This window comes from Macaca fascicularis, chromosome 7, assembly GCF_037993035.2.
Source record: "Macaca fascicularis isolate 582-1 chromosome 7, T2T-MFA8v1.1".
NCBI lineage: Eukaryota > Metazoa > Chordata > Mammalia > Primates > Cercopithecidae > Macaca > Macaca fascicularis.
This window is the reverse complement of record NC_088381.1, coordinates 17915546-17929624: the sequence shown is the minus strand read 5'-3', so window position 1 is coordinate 17929624 and position 14079 is coordinate 17915546. Positions and strand designations below refer to the sequence as shown.

At 46.7% G+C, this 14079-nt stretch overlaps 1 protein-coding gene across 18 annotated transcripts in view; it reads right to left on the bottom strand.

Moving 5' to 3' along the window:
• The window catches only part of NUSAP1 (nucleolar and spindle associated protein 1), a 48775-nt gene that overhangs the window by 2993 nt on the left and 31703 nt on the right, over window positions 1–14079 (bottom strand). For 6 of the 18 annotated variants that reach the window (XM_015452674.4, XM_065547783.2, XM_065547781.2 and 3 more), the window contains exons 7-9: window positions 12292–12479; window positions 8821–8921; window positions 4360–4476 (exon numbers count right to left, since the gene is read on the bottom strand). In XM_015452674.4, the coding sequence (XP_015308160.3) occupies window positions 4360–4476; window positions 8821–8921; window positions 12292–12479 (406 nt within the window). Of the gene's footprint in view, window positions 1–807; window positions 917–4359; window positions 4477–8820; window positions 8922–12291; window positions 12480–14079 lie in introns of all 18 variants that reach the window. The other 12 variants (XM_015452673.4, XM_015452677.4, XM_015452680.4 and 9 more) reach the window with 3 other exon arrangements.

Genomic DNA, 14079 nt, shown 5'->3' with positions numbered 1-14079 from the left:
TCACCCCAAACCTGCTGATTTGGAGTCCATTACACTGGAATATGTACTCAGAAAGTTCTATATATGATGCTACTTCTTTTCTTTTCTTTTTTTTTTTGAGATGGAGTCTCACTCTGTTGCCCAGGCTGGAGTGCAGTGGCACGATCTCGGCTCACTGCAAGCTCTGCCTCCCGGGTTCCTGCCTCAGCCTCCCGAATAGCTGGGACCACAGGTGCCCGCCACCACGCCTGGCTAATTTTTTTTTTCATTTTTGTATTTTTAGTAGAGACAGGGTTTCACCATGTTAGCCAGGATGGTCTCGATCTCCTGATCTCATGATCCGCCTGCCTCAGCCTCCCAAAGTGCTGGGATTACAGGTGTGAGCCACCACGCCTGGCCCATGATTCCACTTCTAACCTCCCCTTAAAACACCACTATTACTGAGTCTCTATCCCTCAGAGGTGCTGCTTTTGTTTTTTTTTTTTTTTTGAGGCGGAGTCTCGTTCTGTCCCCTAGGCTGGAGTGCAATGGCCGGATCTCGGCTCACTGCAAGCTCCGCCTCCCGGGTTCACGCCATTCTCCTGCCTCAGCCTCCCGAGTAGCTGGGACTACAGGCGCCCGCCACCACACCCAGCTAATTTTTTGTATTTTTTTTAGTACAGATGGGGTTTCACCATGTTAGCCAGGACGGTCTCGATCTCCTGACCTTGTGATCCGCCCGTCTCGGCCTCCCAAAGTGCTGGGATTACAGGCTTGAGCCACCGCGCCCGGCCAAGGTGCTGCTTTTGAAATTAAAATAATTATAAAGCTGGATAATTATGTACTTACTTTGTCTGGAGATGGGGTTGTTTGTAAGTTTTCTTGTAGAAGTTAATTCTGTTGACATGTTGATTTAGATAATTATTTTCTTTAGATTGCCCCCATGGTTTTAGCTTTCCTAGTTTAGGACAGAGACAAAGAGTTTTAAGAAGATTGTTTGATTTATATTCCCAACTTCATTCCCTTCATCTGTGGTTACCTGCTATTGACAATTATACTTTTTTCTTTGAGACAGAATCTCACTCTGTTGCTCAGGTTGGAGTGCAATGGTGTGATCTGATCTTAGCTCACAGCAACCTCCGCCTCCTGGGCTCAAGTGATCCTCCCAACTCAGACTCATGAGTAGCTGGGACTACAGGCACACGCCACCATGCCCAGGTAATTTTTGTATTTTTTAGTAGAGACGAGGTTTCGTCATGTTGCCCATGCTGGTCTCGAGCTCCTGTTCTCAAGCAATCTGCCTGCCTTGGCCTCCTAAAGTGCTGGGATTACAGGCGTGAGCCACTGTGTCCAACCAATTTGCAATTTTACAAAAAAGAACTGGGACCCAATTTCTGGAAGTTTACGTGTTGCTTTTTTTTGGTTTTGTGTTTTTTTTTTTTTTGAGATGGAGTCTTGCTCTGTCGCCCGGGCTGGGGTGCAGTGGCCAGATCTCAGCTCACTGCAAGCTCCGCCTCCGGGGTTTACGCCATTCTCCTGCCTCAGCCTCCCAAGTAGCTGGGACTACAGGCGCCCGCCACCTTACCCGGCTAGTTTTTTGTCTTTTTAGTAGAGACGGGGTTTCACCGTGTTAGCCAGGATGGTCTCGATCTCCTGACCTCGTGATCCGCCCGTCTCGGCCTCCCAAAGTGCTGGGATTACAGGCTTGAGCCACCGCGCCCGGCCTGTTTTGTTTTTTAAATTTTTTTTTTTTTTGAGACGGAGTCTGGCTCTGTCGCCCAGGCTGGAGTGCAGTAGCGCGATCCGGGCTCACTGCAAGCTCCACCTCCTGGGTTCACGCCATTCTCCTGCCTCAGCCTCCCGAGTAGCTGGGACTACAGGCGCCCGCCACCTCGCCCGGCTAGTTTTTTGTATTCTTTTTAGTAGAGGCGGGGTTTCACCGTGTTAGCCAGGATGGTCTCGATCTCCTGACCTCGTGATCCTCCAGTCTCGGCCTCCCAAAGTGCTGGGATTACAGGCTTAAGCCACTGCGCCCGGCCTGTTTTTTAAATTTAAATTTAGTTTTTTTTTTTTTTTTAATTTTTTTTTTTTTTTTTGAGATGGAGTCTTGCTCATCGCCCAGGCTAAGGTACAGTGGCGCGATCTCGGCTCACTGCAAGCTCCACCTCCTGGGTTCATGCCATTCTCCTGTCTCAGTCACCCAAGTAGCTGGGACTACAGGCGCCCACCACCGCGCCCGGCTAATTTTTTGTATTTTTTTTTTAGCAGAGACGGGGTTTCACCGTGTTAGCCAAGATGGTCTCGATCTCCTGACCTTGTGATCCGCCCGCCTTGGCCTCTCAAAGTGCTGGGATTACAGGCGTGAGCCACCGCGCCCAGCCTTTTTTTTTTTTTAATTTTTTAGACGGAGCTCTGTTGCCCAGGCTGGAGTGTACTGGCACGATCTCGGCTCACTGCAACCTCTGCCTCTGGGGTTCGTGCAATTCTCCTGCCTCAGCCTCCCGAGTAGCTGGGACTACAGGCACGCACCACCATGCCCAGCTAATTATTGTATTTTTAGTAGTCGAGACGGGCTTCAGTGGCTCTCTATAGGCACAGTCATAGCATACACTGCAGCCTTGAACTCCTGGCTGCAAGTGATCTTCCCAGTTCAGCCTTCCATATAGCTGGGAGTACAGGCATACATACTACTACACCTGGCTCTATGTCCTGCTTTTTTTTTTTATTGAGATAGGGTTTCACTCTGTTGCCCCGGCTGGAATGCAGTGGTACAGTCATGGCTTACTGCGCCCAAACCTCCCTGGCTCAAGCAATCCTCACATCCCAGCTTCCTGAATAGCTAGGATCACAGGCACGTGTCACCATGTCCAGCTAATTTTTAAATTTTTTGGTAGAGATAGGGTCTTGCTAAGTTGTCCAGGCTGCTCTTGAACTCCCAGGCTCAAGTCATCCTCTTGCCTGTGCCTCCCAAAGTACTGGGATTACAGCCATGAGCCACTGCACCCTGCTGAATCAAGTAATTATTAATTGTTTAATGAAAAGTCTTTTAAATCACGGGTCTATGTGGAAGCAGAGGCAGGGGAAAGGAATTCTAGGTAGTCACATATGGCTTCCACTGGGTCACTAGGGTTTTTTTTTTTTTTTTTTTTAACAACTTTAGAGGCAGAGTTGTTTTTCTTTTCTTTCTTTCTTTTTTTTTTTTTTGAGGTGGAGTCTTGCTCTGTACCCCAGGCTGGAGTGCAGTGGTGTGATCTTGGCTCACTGCAAGCTCCACCTCCCGGGTTCACGCCATTCTCCCTCCTCAGCCTCCCGAGTAGCTGGGACTACAGGCGCCCACCACCATGCCCGGCTAATTTTGTTTTTGTATTTTTAGTAGAGATGGTGTTTCACCACGTTAGACAAGATGGTCTCGATCTCCTGACCTCGTGATCCACCCACCTTGGCCTCCCAAGGTGCTGGGATTACAGGTGTGAGCCACCACGCCCGGCCTGTTTTTGTTTTCTTGAGGCATGGTCTCACTGTGTCGCCCAGGCTGGAGTGCAGTGGTGCAATCTCGGCTCACTGCAACCTCTGCCTCCTAGGTTCAAGCAATTCTTCTGCCTCAGCCTCCCAAGTAGCTGGGATTATAGGTGCCACCACCATGCCAGGCTAATTTTCTTATTTTTTTTCAGTAGAGATGGGGTTTCACCATGTTGGCCAGGTTGATCGCAAACTCCTGAACTAAAGTGATCTGCCCACCTCAGCCTCCTGAAATGCTGGGATTACAGGCGAGAGCCACTGCACCCAGCTGCAGAATTTGTTCATTCTTAAGTTGTCATTTTTTATTTTTATTTTTATTTTATTTATTTATTTATTTATTTTTTTTGAGACGGAGTCTCGCTCTGTCGCCCAGGCTGGAGTGCAGTGGCCGGATCTCAGCTCACTGCAAGCTCCGCCTCCCAGGTTCACGCCATTCTCCTGCCTCAGCCTCCCGAGTAGCTGGGACTACAGGTGCCCGCCACCGCGCCCGGCTAGTTTTTTGTATTTTTTAGTAGAGACGGGGTTTCACCGTGTTAGCCAGGATGGTCTTGATCTCCTGACCTCGTGATCCACCCGTCTCGGCCTCCCAAAGTGCTGGGATTACAGGCTTGAGCCACCGCGCCCGGCCTTTTTATTTTTATTTTTAGATGGAGTTTCGCTCTTGTTACCCAGGCTGGAGTGCAATGGCGCGGTCTCGGCTCACTGCAACTTCCGCCTAACAGGTTCAAGCAATTCTCCTGTCTCAGCCTCCCAAGCAGCTGGGATTACAGGTGCCCGCCACCACGCCTGGCTAATTTTTGTATTTTTAGTAGGCATGAGCCACCGCATCCCACCAATCTTAAGTATTTTATAGGCCCTGTAGCTTAAAACACTCCCACGTACCTTTGTGTGGTTCATAGTTGAGGGGACGAGACAAACTTGCTTTAAGATCAAACACTGGTTTCTTATTGGAGACTGGAGTCTGCGTTGCCTCAGTTGTCAGCTTGAATGGGGTAATAACTAAAAACACACCAAAGAAACCCAAGAGCTTAATTAGAAACAAAGACCTGTTAAAGCATTTATCAAAGTGTTACTTCTCTTTTTTTTTTTTTTTTTTGAGACGGAGTCTGGCTCTGTCGCCCGAGCTGGAGTGCAGTGGCCGGATCTCAGCTCACTGCAAGCTCCGCGCCCCGGGTTTACGCCATTCTCCTGCCTCAGCCTCCCGAGTAGCTGGGACTACAGGCGCCCGCCGCCTCGCCCGGCTAGTTTTTTGTATTTTTTAGTAGAGACGGGGTTTCACCGTGTTCACCAGGATGGTCTCAATCTCCTGACCTCGTGATCCGCCCGTCTCGGCCTCCCAAAGTGCTGGGATTACAGGCTTGAGCCACCGCGCCCGGCCAAAAGTGTTACTTCTCAATCTTAAAAATACATGTTATAGGCTGGGCATGGGGCTCATGCCTGTAATCCCAGCACTTTGGGAGGCTGAGGTGGGCAGATCACAAGGTCAGGAGATCGAGACCATCCTGACCAACATGGTGAAACACTGTCTCTACTAAAATACAAAAAATTATCTGGGAGTGCGGTGGCTCACGCCTGTAATCTCAGCACTTTGGGAGGCCGAGTCAGGTGGATCACCTGAGGTCGGGAGTTCAAGACCAGCCTGACCAACATGCAGAAACCCCGTCTCTACTAAAAGTACAAAATTACCTGGTGTGGTGGCGCATGCCTGTAATCCTAGCTACTTGGGAGGCTGAGGCAGGAGAATTGCTTGAACCCACAAAGTGGAGGTTGAAGTGAGCCAACATTGCACCATTGCACTCCAGCTTGGGCAACAAGAGTGAAACTCAGTTTCAAAAAAAAAAAAACAAAACTTAGCTGGGTATGGTGGTGCATGCCTGTAGTCCCAGCTACTCGGCTGAGGCAGGGGAATCGCTTGAACCCGGGAGGCAGAGGTTGCAGTGAGCCGACATCGTGCCACTGCACTCCAGCCTGGCGACAGCAAGGCTGCATCTCAGAGAAAAAATAAAAATAAAAATTAGTCAGGTGTGGTGGCACATGCCTGTAATCCCAGCTACTTGGGAGGCTGAGTAGGAGAATCACTTGAACCCGGGAGGTGGAGCTTGCAGTGAGCTGAGACTGCGCCATTGCACTCCAGTCTGGGCGACAGGGCAAGACTCCATCTCAAAAAAAAACAAAAAAACAAAAAAAAAACGCCGGGTGCAGTGGCTCATGCCTGTAATCCCAGCACTTTGGGAGGCTGAGGCAGGCAGATCATGAGGTCAGGAGATCGAGACCATCCTGGCCAACATAGTGAAACTCTGTCTCTACTAAAATACAAAAATTAGCCAGGTGTGGTGGCACGTGCCTGTAATCCTAGCTACTCAGGAGGTTGAGGCAGGAGAATCCCTTGAACCAGGAAGTTGGAGGTTGCAGCAAGCTGAGATCACACCACAGCACTCCAGCCTGGCAACAGAGTAAGACTCTGTCTCAAAAAAAAAAAAAAAAAGTTATAGCTTGAATGTTTGTATCTCCTGCAACCCCAAATTCATATTGAAATCCTGACCGTCAATACGACTGGTGTAAGGAAGTAGGGCTTTGGGAGGTAAATAGGTCATGAATGGGATTCAGATACCCCATAGAATTTTCTCTAGCTCTCTTTCTGCCACATGAGCATACAACGAGAAGTTGGTAGTCTGCTACCTGGAAAAGAGCCCTCACTAGAATCATGCTAGTGCCCTGATCTGCCCTCATCCAGCCTCCAGAACTATGAGAGAGAAATTCCTGCTGTTTATAAGACACAGTCTTCGGTGCTTTGTTATATAATAGCAGCCCCAAAGGACTAAGACAATCTACAAGAATAGATTGTCTGAAATAGATGAAAGAGTCTGAAATAAGGGTTAAAATGGAGAAAAGAGAAGAAAACAATAATTGAGGAAAGCTAAGCATTGAGATTAGTTTCCTTTGCTAAGTAGCTTTGTAAATGTTCTGAATATCATGACATTTCCTAAGATCAGATGGGAGTTTAGAATTCTGTTGAAAGAAAGAACGGTAACTTTTCAGCGTATTTCTCTGATAAGTCCCATAAAAATTACATATTATTAATAGTATTATCATTAACATAAATAAACATAAAAAGAACCTAATCACATAGTTGAGAAGATTCATGGCCTGTTGGCTCACACCTGTAATCTCAGCACTTTGGAAGGCTGAGGCAGGATTGTTTAAAGTCAGGAATATTATTAATAAGGGCTCTTATCACTTCAGAATTTTAATTTTTGGCTGGGCGTGGTGGCTCACGCCTGTAATCCTAGCACTTTGGGAGGCGGAGGCGGGCAGATCATGAGGTCAGGAGTTCGAGACCAACCTGGCCAATGCGGTGACACTCTATCTTTACCAAAAATGCAAAAATTAGCCAGGCGTGGTGGCAGGCACCTGTAGTCCCAGCTACTCGGGGGACTGAGGCAGAAGAATCACTTGAACCCAAGAGGCGGAGGTTGCAGTGAGCCGAGATGGTGCCACTGCACTCCAGTGTGGATGATAGAGTGAGACTCCGTCTCAGAAAAAAAAGAATATGAATTTTTGTACTGTGAAGCTAAAAATATCCGGGATGGTATAGTTTATTTTTATTTTTTTGAGATGGAGTCTTGCTCTGTGTCTCAGGCTGGAGTGCAGTGATGTGATCTCGGCTCAGTGCAACCTCCGCCTCCTGGGTTCAAGTGATTCTCAAGCGAGTAGCTGAGATTACAGGCAAGTGCCACCACGCCCGGCTAATTTTCGTAATTTTAGTAGAGACGAGGTTTTGCCATGTTGGCCAGGTTGATCTCCATGCCACCATGCCCAGCCTAAGGATGGTGTAGTTTAGTTAGCCTTTTTGCTACAGTTGGCCATCAGTTAATCCTTTCTCTCTCTTTTTTTTCCTTCTTTTTGAGACAGGGTCTCACTGTATTGCCCCGGCTGGCTGGAGTACAGTAGCACAATCTCGGCTCACTGCAACCTCTGCTTCCTGGTACAAGCGATTCTCCTACCTCAGCCTCTTGAGTAGCTGGGACGATAGATGCACGCCACCACGCCTGGCTAATTTTTGTATTTTTAGTAGAGATAGGATTTCACCATGTTGGCCAGGCTGGTCTCAAAATCCTGACCTCAAGTCCTCCCAAAGTGCTGGGATTACAGGCAAGAGACACTGTGTCCGGCCAATCCTTTCTTTTCACAGGGGGAAGCCACAGGTCATTGCCAGATGTGAACCCTTGCCTACATCTGTGAAACAGCAATCAGGATCTAAGATCACCCAGTTAAAAAAAGCACAAAACCCTGTGTTCAAGCTATCCCACTGTATCAATATGAAATGCTGACAGGGAGTAGGATAAGGGGCTGCCATACACTGCTGCTGGAAGCATAGATTGGTACAATTCATCCAAGACAGTAAATATCTGCATATTTTCCAATCCAGCTGTTCTGCTCCTAGGTCTAGGGAAACTCTTGCAGATGTACAGGAGACATGTTTAAGAGTATTCATAGCAACATCATATATAATAATGAAAGCTGGAACCACCCACATGTTCATGAATAGTAAAATATATAAACTGACATATACCCATACCACTGAAAAATACAGTGAAAATGAGTCAACATGGTTGAATCTTGAAACATGAAGTCTGTGGTCTGGGATCCTGTTAGTGTCAGAGTCCTCTAGGACCAATCCGAGGCTGTAATGAATACTGTGCTCGTCCTCCGAATCCCTGAGTCCCACAAGGGGCACAGTGCCCTTCCTGGAGGGTCACCATTTTAGGATTAGATGGAGCTCTCAGGCAGATATCTGGTTTTTGCTTATGTCTCTGGCATTTCCCTCTCTAGTACACAATGAAAAATATACTATGTTAAATTTTTGTTTTTGATTTTATAGAAATGGAAAGAGTTTAAGGAAACAGATACAGGACGGGTGCAGTGGCTCACTCTTGTTATCCCAGCACTTTGGGAGGCCGAGGCAGGCGGATCACCTGAGGTCAGGAGTTTGAGACCAGCCTGACCAACATGGCGAAACCGTCTCTATTAAATATACAAAATTAGCTGGGTGTGGTGGTGCATGTCTGTAATCCCAGCTACTTAGGAAACTGAGGCAGGAGAATTGCTTGAACCTGGGAGGCAGAGGCTGCAGTGAGCCAAGATCGCGCCATTGCTCTCTAGCCTGCGTGACAAAAGTGAAACTCCCATCTCAAAAAAAAGAAAAAGAAAAAAAGAAAACAGATACACCTGATCATTTTGGGAAGTTACATGGCTTAAAAATGAAGCAGATTTATTTATTTATTTTTTACCAGCAGCAGAATTCCCCTTGGTGGTCTTTGTGTGTCCCAAGCACAGCCTCACCTTTTGGGGTGTCCCCAGACACGGTCACATGTGCAGACTTTCTGGCTGGAGTCTTGGTCAGTGAACGCTTATGCTCATTATCTTTAGTAGCAGCTGAAAATCTAAATAGGACAGCAGAGTACAAGACATGAGTACTGTGGCAAGAGTAACTTGTGTCTAGCGTATAAATAAAACCACTTGACTATCAGCAAGCAGTGAAAAGGGCCTCAATTAATACTTGTCATAGGAATGAACCTCTTTTGCAGAAGAGACATATTCCTAAAAGGCTAATGCTAAAGTAAATCACATATCAACTAACGTTATTTGTAAAATATGTTCTTGTCTTTTCTGCTCTCCCTGTGATGGTGCTGGAGGAATAGGCCTGGAGGTCTCATTATAGTCCAAGAGGCAAGCCAAAAGCTCCCCTTCTTCTTCTTCTTCTTCTTCCTCCTTCCTCTCTCCTCTTCCCTCCTCCTCCTCCTCCTCCTCCTCGTGAGGGGAAGTCACAGGGAGCAGAAGACTGCTATGCTAGATGAGTGGTGAGAACAGGTCTTGTATCTTCCTAAAAGAATGTCATTCATTTGAGTGGTAGAGAAATAAACCCATTCTTTACCATTCTTTACATATGGCAAATTGCCACAAATGTATTTGATTGATTCACTGATAGTATTTTTTCTACATTTTAACATCTCTGAAATTGGGATGTGTTTTTACAATTCATAAGATGTCAGTAGTTGATTGGTAGGTTTTTTTCTTGAGACAGGTTCTGGCTCTGTCACCCAGGCTGGAGTGCAGTGGTGTGATCTCAGCTCATTACAACCTCTGCCTCCTAGGTTCAAGCCATCCTCCTGCCTCAGCCTCCTGAGTAGCTGGGACTATGGGTATGTGCCACTGTGCCTGGCTAATTTTTTTCTTTTTTCGGGATGGAGTTTCACTCTGTCACCCAGGTTGGAGTGCAATGGTGCAATCTTGGCTCACTGCAACCTCTGCCTCCCAGGTTCAAGTGATTCTACTGCCTCAGCCTCCCCAGTAGCTGGGATTACAGGCATGCACCACCACGCCTGGCTAATTTTGTATTTTTAGTACAGATGGGGTTTCACTATGTTGGCCAGGCTGGTCTTGAACTCCTGACCTTGTGATCTGCCCGCCTTGGCCTCCCAAAGTGCTGGGATTATAGGCGTGAGCCACCAAGCCTAGTCTGATTTTTCTTAATGGTTCATAAAATAACAATGAGCCTTCATTCAATTAATGGTATCTTATGGTGTGAAGTCCAGACCCACCTGTACATTGCAGTGAAGGGCCAACCCTCTGACCATGGTGTTCTTTTTTTTTTGAGATGACGTTTCACTCTGTCGCCCAGGCTGGAGTGCAATGGTATGATCTTGGCTCACTGCAACCTCCACCTCCTGGGTTCATGCGATTCTCCTGCCTCAGCCTCCGAAGCAGCTGGGATTACAGGTGCGCACCACCATGCCCAGATAATTTTGTATTTTTAGTACAGACGAGGTTTCACCATGTTGGTCATGTCTGGTCTTGAACTCCTGACCTCAGGTGATCCACCCGACTCGGGCTCCCAAAGTGCTGGGATTACAGGCATGAGCCACCGCTCCTGGGCCATGGTGTTCTTAAATGAAATCAGAACTACCAATTATAGGTACTTCATATTCCAAGCTAATTCAATAAATAGACTTCTAAACTTAAGTTTTAAGTTTTAAAGTTTTTAAGTTTTAAAAACTACATTGGAGAACAGGAAAAGAAAATCTGATTAAAACATGGGCAGGCTGGGTGAGATGGTTCACACCTATAATCCCAGTACTTTGGGAGTACTCCGGTGCTGACTGAGTGGCTATGTGCCTGTGGCTAGGGCCTGAGAAACAGCTGTGAGATGCCTCACCCCTGCAGAGAAGCCCCTGACCTGCCCAACGCCCCTGTACTCCTAGTAAGGGCCTGAGAGGCAGTGTTGCAAGCAGCCTCTAGTAGATATGCCCCAAGGTCAGCCCAGCAGCCATGCAACTGCATACCGGGGCTGAGAAACAGCCCCACGGTCCCAAACCTGGCAAAGCCACCATCACCACCAACTCTCTTAGCCTAGGCTACTGAGAGACTTACAAATGCCACTCAAATGCACTACAGCTGAAGAAACTACACAGAGACTATATTCCTGTGCCCACTTAGAACCAAGGCCAACACACTCCACTTAACTGACACCCCAAGACCTATTCATATGAGTATGTTCTTCCCTATGAAACCTCCTCTATAAAATTGGAAGAGGTCACTTTCCTAACAGATGTGTAGAAATCAATGCAAGGACACATAAACCATGAAAATGTAGGGAAACAAGTCACTTCCAAAGAAAAATGGTAATTCTCCAATAACCCAATTCATAGGGAAATATATGAAATACCAGAAAAAGAATTCAAAATAATAATCTTAGGGCTACTCCGTGAGACACACAAAATAATACAGACAAGTCAATGAAATCAGGAAAACAATTCATGATTTGAATGAGAAATTTAAGAGGTATGTATACCCGGGTGTGCCCAGGTGCGGTGGCTCGTGCCTGTAATTCCAGCACTTTGGGAGGCCGAGGCAGGTGGATCACCTGAGGTCAGGAGTTTGAGACCAGCCTGGCCAACATGGTGAAACCCTGTCTCTACTAAAAATGAAAACTTAGCCGGTTGTGGTGGTACGTGCCTGTAGTCCCAGCTACTTGGGAGGCTGAGAATCGCTTGAACCTGGGAGGAGGAGATTACAGTGATTCCAGATCTCGCCACTGCAGTCCTGGGCAATGGAGTGATACTCCATTTGAGAAAAAAAAAAAAAAAAAGAAAGGCTGGTGCAATTGCATGTTTGTAATCCCAGCACTTTTGTTGGCCAAGGCGGGAGGGTCACTTGAGCCCAAGAGTTCAAGACCAGACTGGACAACATAGTGAGACCTTGCAAAATTAGCTGGGCATGGTGGTTTCAAATAGCTAGAAGGAGGATACTAAATATAAAGAAATGATAACTGTTTGAGATGATGAATATGCTAATTACCCTGATCTGACTACCATACAATATATGTATTAAAACATCACTATGGGCCGGGCGTGGTGGCTCACGCCTATAATACCAGCACTTTGGGAGGCTGAGGTGGGTGGATCATGAGGTCAGGAGATTGAAACCATCCTGGCTAACATGATGAAAGCCCATCTCTACTAAAAATACAAAAAATTAGCCGGGCATGGTGACACATACCTGTAGTCCCAGCTACTCGGGAGGCTGAGGCAGGAGAATCGCTTGAACCCGGGAAGCGGAGGTTGCAGTGAGCTGAGATCGCGCCACTGCACTCCAGCCTGGGCAAGAGAGCGCAACTCTGTCTCAAAAAAAAAAGGAAACATCACTACGTACCCCCATGAGTATGTACGAATATTATTTGCCAATTAAAAAAATTTTTTTATATGATCCATGTAAAATCTTGTTCATGATTACATTTTGAAGTGATTTCTTTACCTGACACTTGTTTTAGCTGCAGAGATAGCAGAGCGCTTGAGTGACCTCTTCAGACCCAAGGTACTCTGACTTGCAGGGCCACAAGACCGGCCTTGCGAGTGTCGTTGGCCGATGGGAGTAGAAGCCACAGAGAGTCTTCCTCTTGGAGGTACTGGAGTCCTGACCCCTCCCTTATTGATGGGATGCTGCTGAAGAGAAAATGCACGATTTTAAAAGCTTGGCCCTCCGACATGGTGAAACCCCTTCTCTACTCAAAATACAAAAATTAGCTGAGCATCATGGCACGCGCCTGTAGTCCCAGCTACTCAGGAGGCTGAGGCAAGAGAATCACTTGAACCCAGGAGGTGGAGGTTGCAGTGAGCCGAGTTCATGCCATTGCACTCCAGCCTGGCAACAGAGTGAGACTACATCTCAAAAAAAAAAAAAAAGGCTTGGCCTCTGATACAGTATTGTCTCCTAGGCAAAGTTCAGAAGAGCATTTCCATTTATCCCTGTTTCATTCCTCATTTGTAACTCCATTTGGAATCTTTCCCTTCCCAACTACCTCACCTCATCCTATTCTACCTGTCTGGCTGGCTCCACAGTTACCTGCCATTTATCGCTATGAGGATTCTGCTATAAAGAACAATTTCCGGTTGTGGCTGAGTAATCAGTTACAAGAAAGTCTTTCCCAGCTGCTATGGACCCAGGCATTTTCTTTCTTTTTTTTTTAAATTTGAGACAGAGTCTGGCTCTGTTGCCCAGGCTGAAGTGAAGTGGCACGATATGGGTTCACTGCCATCTCCACCTTCCAGGTTCAAGCAATCCTCCCACATTAGCCTTCTGAGTAGCTGGGATTATAGGCACCTGCCACCATACCCAGCTAATTTTTGTATTTTTAGAGATAGGATGTTGCCATGTTGGCCAGGCTGGTCTCAAATGCCTGACCTCAAGTGATCTGCCTGCCTTAGTCTCCCAAAGTGTTTGGATTACAGGCATGAGCCACTGTGCCCAGCTATCTAGGGATTTTGTTTTCTTTTCTTTTTGAGAGGGAGTCTGTTTCTTTCACCCAGGCTGGAGTGCAATGGCACAGTCTCAGCTCACTGCAACTTCCACCTCTCAGGTTCAAGCAATTCTTCTGCCTCAGCCTCCCAAGTAGCTAGGACTACAGGCGTCTGCCACCACACTTGGCTAATTTTTGTATTTTTAGTAGAAACGGGGTTTCACTATGTTGGCCAGGCTGGTCTTGAACTGCTGACCTTGTGATCTGCCTGTCTCAGCCTCCCAAACTGCCAGGATTACAGGCGTAAGCCACCACGCCCAGCCTAGCCAGACATTTTCTAACTAGAGACATAATGTAGAAAAACAGTCCTTTGTAGTCAAAAAGGGGGGAAAAAAAGAGATTATTTTGGAAATACAGAAGCTTTGAGACGTTATATACAGTTTATTAAATATAAACTTAGGCCAGGTGCAGTGGCTCACATCCTGCAATCTCAGCACTTTGGGAGGCCGAGGCAGCAGGATCGCTTAAGCCCAGGAGTTCATGACCAGCCTGGGCAACATTAGGAGATCTTGTCTCTATAAAAACAAACTTAAAGAACTTATTATATATTTAACATGTGGAATCTACAAATAATTCCACCCTCTCCCTCTATCCCCAAACAATAGCTTTTTTAAGTCCTTTAAAACAAAAAACAAAAAGAGGGAAGGAAACAAATGCTTGAAGGGTTTCACTTAGGGTATCTTTCTTAGATACTGTCAAGGCACAAAGAGTAACTGAATATCTTATTATCATTGGTCTAAGATCCG